General features: G+C 34.2%; 1 protein-coding gene across 1 annotated transcript; it reads left to right on the forward strand.

Moving 5' to 3' along the window:
• The first annotated feature begins 1,907 nt into the window (after nucleotides 1-1,907).
• On the forward strand, nucleotides 1,908-2,885 carry LOC148949754 (guanine nucleotide-binding protein-like 3 homolog). The gene has a single exon (XM_089093085.1). The coding sequence runs from the start codon at nucleotides 1,986-1,988 to the stop codon at nucleotides 2,799-2,801; it is 816 nt and encodes a 271-aa protein (XP_088949211.1). The 5' UTR covers nucleotides 1,908-1,985; the 3' UTR covers nucleotides 2,802-2,885.
• The last annotated feature ends 980 nt before the right edge of the window (nucleotides 2,886-3,865 follow it).

A 3,865-nucleotide genomic window follows, 5' to 3' on the forward strand; every position in this document is an offset into this window, starting at 1 on the left:
AAATACCCAGGATTTTAACTCCCAAAGAGGAAAATAAGAGATATCATGTAAAAGAAAAAGAACCATTTATAAATTTTGAAAATGCCTTTAGAAACCTACATTCTTTCCCCATGGAACCAAAAGTGAGAGAGCTTATGTTTCAAGTCATACACATGAATTTGCCTTACCGAAATAGAGTGTCACGTTTTCTGAGAAATGAAGATAAAAAATGCTCTTTTTGTTTTAAAGTAGTGGAAGATGGTTTAGACCACCAGTTCATCAAGTGTAATGAAAATAAGGGAACTTTTCAGTTTGTTTTTGATTTAAGTGAAAAGTGCAAAATTAAAGTTCAAAGTGATGAAGAAAAGAAGAAGCTGGTGATATTTGACATAAATTCGGATTTGGATGTGAAAAAGAAAAATTCGTTGTGTTATATTATTGGAAATATGTGTCATTATGTGTGGAGTAGAAGGAAAAGAAAGAAAGTGGTGTGTTTAGTGGGTTTTAGGAGTTTAATTGAGAACAAAATGGAATTATTGAAGATAAGAAATGAGTGGAGAGAGTATTTTTTTTATTTTGAACTATGAATTTTTTTTGTAAATACTGTGGGTGGAAAAAGAGAGTGATAAAGTAAGTAGTGGAGAGAGTTTGAGCTTTATATTGGTAAGAGATAGTTTTTTGCGTGAGTGAGTGAGAAAACCGTGTTGCCAGTAAGGTAGTTTAATGAAAATTATTGATAATAGTTTTTTTTTCTTTTTTAATTAGCAGCTAAAAAAGGAAAAAATAGGAAAAAAGGAAAAATAATGATGTTTAAAAATGAGGTTTGGTGGTCATTTCAGCTTATTTGTTTTTCGTAAATATTAGTGTGTTTATTTTTGTGTATTGTAAAAATAAGCTGAAATGATAATGTAAAAGAGGGTTTTTTGGGGGGGTTTTTTGTTGTTTTTTTTATTTATTTTTTATTGGGATATTTTTTTTATATTTTTTTTTATTTTTTTATTTTTTTTAGTAGTGGCTTCTTTGCAGAATTGAAATTTGAGAAATTTTTGTCTGTTGTTGTAAATGGCCACCGCAAGCGGGGACTTCCTGTGGAGGGGGGACGTCCTCTCTGTGGGAGAGAATTTTATTTTATTGTTAATATGGATTAAAAATTATTTTCGTAGAAGTACAATAATGCGAAGACCACTCTTTGGCTGCTAATTTTAGTAAAATGTAGAGTGTAGGTGGCGTTTAGATTTTTGTAATGTTTAAAAGTAGTTTTTTTTAATGTTAGTGCCACTGAGAGGAGAGGAGGTGGGATTAAAAAAAAAAAAGCTGTCATACAAATAAAACGTTATTCATTTATTTATTTTTTGACGACGTACAGCCAAGAGTTCAATAGAAGCTGTTAGTACATTTGAAATATTTTTTCTATGCTGGAACAGTCGTCTTTTTTTTTTACATCTTAGAAAGCTATGTTCTTACAGAAGACGGTGAGGTAAATTTCACTTTTTCCTCTTTTGATTAAAAAAAAAAAACTCCTTTTTCTGACTACCCTATAGAGATTATAAAACAAGTGGAACTATAAAAAGGACATGAAACTGAGCTGAACCAAAGGCTTTTAAAAATGTAAGCGATCCTGATGGACGAAATTATACATGAACTCATATTAAGGGTACTAATGAAAGTTAATCCTATGACAAAGCAAAAGGAAACTGTTGTCACAGATATAAACTGTGACTTTCCAGAAATAAGATATGTGGGTACTGTGTACAGTTTTAAAGGCTTAGGCTTAGAATCAAAGAAAAGTCTATTTCTGGGTTGAAAATGGCGTTAAAATGAATGATAGTCCACTTATCTTGTGTCTTTTTTGGTGTTTTGAGTTGAATTTGATATGTTTCATCTGCGTTTTAACTGCATTTAGTTTCATTTTAGGGCTTCCAAATGTTGGCAAAAGCAGCATTATAAACAACTTAAAAAGAAGTAAAGCATGTCTCGTAGGTGCCACCCCTTGAATTACCAAGTCGATGCAAGAGGTCGCCCTAGATTCTAAGATTATATTTCTTGATAGTCCTGGTATGGTATTGGCTGCAGGTAAAATGTCTGATTCATCGGTGGCACTTTGTAACGCCATCAAAGTTGAATCCCTGACTGATCCAATCACACCCGTGGAAGCTATTTTAAGACGAACTAACAAGGAATACATGATGCTGCAATATATATTAGAAGACTATGATACAACTAAAGACTTTTTGTGCCTCTTGGCCAAACGAATTGGCAAGCTCAAGAAAAGAGGTATTCCTGATTGCGAAGCTGCTGCGTGGCGTGTTCTTCAGGATTGGAACACGGGAAGGCTAAAGTACTACACACATCCACCTGAGCTGATGTCACATGTATCAGCTGAAGTTGTTCAGACAATGGCCAAAGAGTTTTCATTAGACGACTCTGAATTCAACGCTATGGAGACGGAAGATTTGAAAGCTTTGCCTCAAGTGAGACCCTCGCAAACTGTCAGGGTTGAAAGCAATGGAATAGTTGATAATGTGAAAGAAGGAGATACAGACGAACAGTTGGATGATGATCATGATGATGGCAGTGACGATATACTTGCATCCTTCACTATCAGCAAGCCAGAAATTGAAGATAAAGCTGAAAGCAATCTAACCTTGACAAAAAGCAATTTTCGCCAGAAAAAAGTCAAAATTGATCCTGAATCATTATTGCCAGGAAACCAAAAGCTGGCAAAACTTAACAAGTTGAGGATGAAAAAGGACAAGAAAGAACGTTCTAGAAGAGGGCGATTAAGTGATCAATTGGCAAACGATCTGGGAAGCACACTTTGACCGGCATAAGATGAAATATTGAAGACATGTTTCAACATTTAAATGCTGTTTGTTTCTTCTTTAGTAATATATTTGCTCTCAGATTGTAAAAAAAAAAAAAAAAAAAAAAAAAAAAAAAAACTTAATTTCCCACCTCCTAGCATTATTTAAGTAAATAATTGTCTCCACCCCCTCCCCCCAGAAATTTCAGAAAGAAGCAAAAGAGTGCTTTTTTTGACAATAAAAAAATAAATAAATTATATTCAGCTATCTTTGAGGGGAGTAGAGAAATCTAAAACAATGGTTGGGGCGGGAGGTTAATATTTTAATATCTCTTACACACACTCTTAGAGGGTTGAATAAAAATCGTGAGAAGAAAAGGCTAAAAAAGTTTGAAAGAAATAGGTAGATATTTCTATAATAAGGTAGAAGGTAGAGGTAAAATACCTACATTTCCAAATTCAGACTGCACTTGTGTGCCTGAAGCCCCTGACAAGGCATGAAGGGGGGTGACCTCAAGATCTTGAGTAGACGGGGCTGATGCATTATGAGAAGCCATCCATTCTCTTTTCAATTTTCTGCCAGGTTGCATAGAGGTTTGCGCAGAGCTGACACTGGTGTGAGAGGCTCCTGACATTAAAAGTTGTGTGGTCATTGGCTGGTCCAGAGCATGTGTAATTGAACCAGCATATCTAATGATGGAAGGCCTTGCAGCTTGCATCAATGTGGCATCGTTCCATCTTGCTCTCTTTTCAGGGGGAGAGTAATTGTAGGAATCCTCCTCCTTAAAAAAGAAGAAAAATTTAGATTGAAATAATGACCCCTCTTTTACAGATAAATTGTCCTCTAAAGTTGATTCTGAAATTTGTAGCACTCTATCTATTAGTGCTTTAGAAATATTTAAAAAAGCTTCTAAAGTAACATTTTTGAAATTTTTGAGTTTGGGGGGAAGGGAGGGATTTCAAAAAATCTTCCCATAATATAAATTGTCCTCTAAAGTCGATTCTGATATTTGTAGCGCTCTATCTATTAGTGCTTTAGAAATGTTAAAAAGAACTTCTAAATTAATATTTTGGAAAATTTTG

Source organism: Artemia sp. Qi Xiang Cuo, chromosome 8 (genome assembly GCF_049724085.1).
Source record: "Artemia sp. Qi Xiang Cuo chromosome 8, ASM4972408v1, whole genome shotgun sequence".
NCBI lineage: Eukaryota > Metazoa > Arthropoda > Branchiopoda > Anostraca > Artemiidae > Artemia > Artemia sp. Qi Xiang Cuo.

Coding starts and splice junctions, on each gene's coding strand:
- LOC148949754 (XM_089093085.1), top strand. CDS start 1,986: ATGCAAGAGGTCGCCCTAGATTCTAAGATTATATTTCTTGATAGTCCT.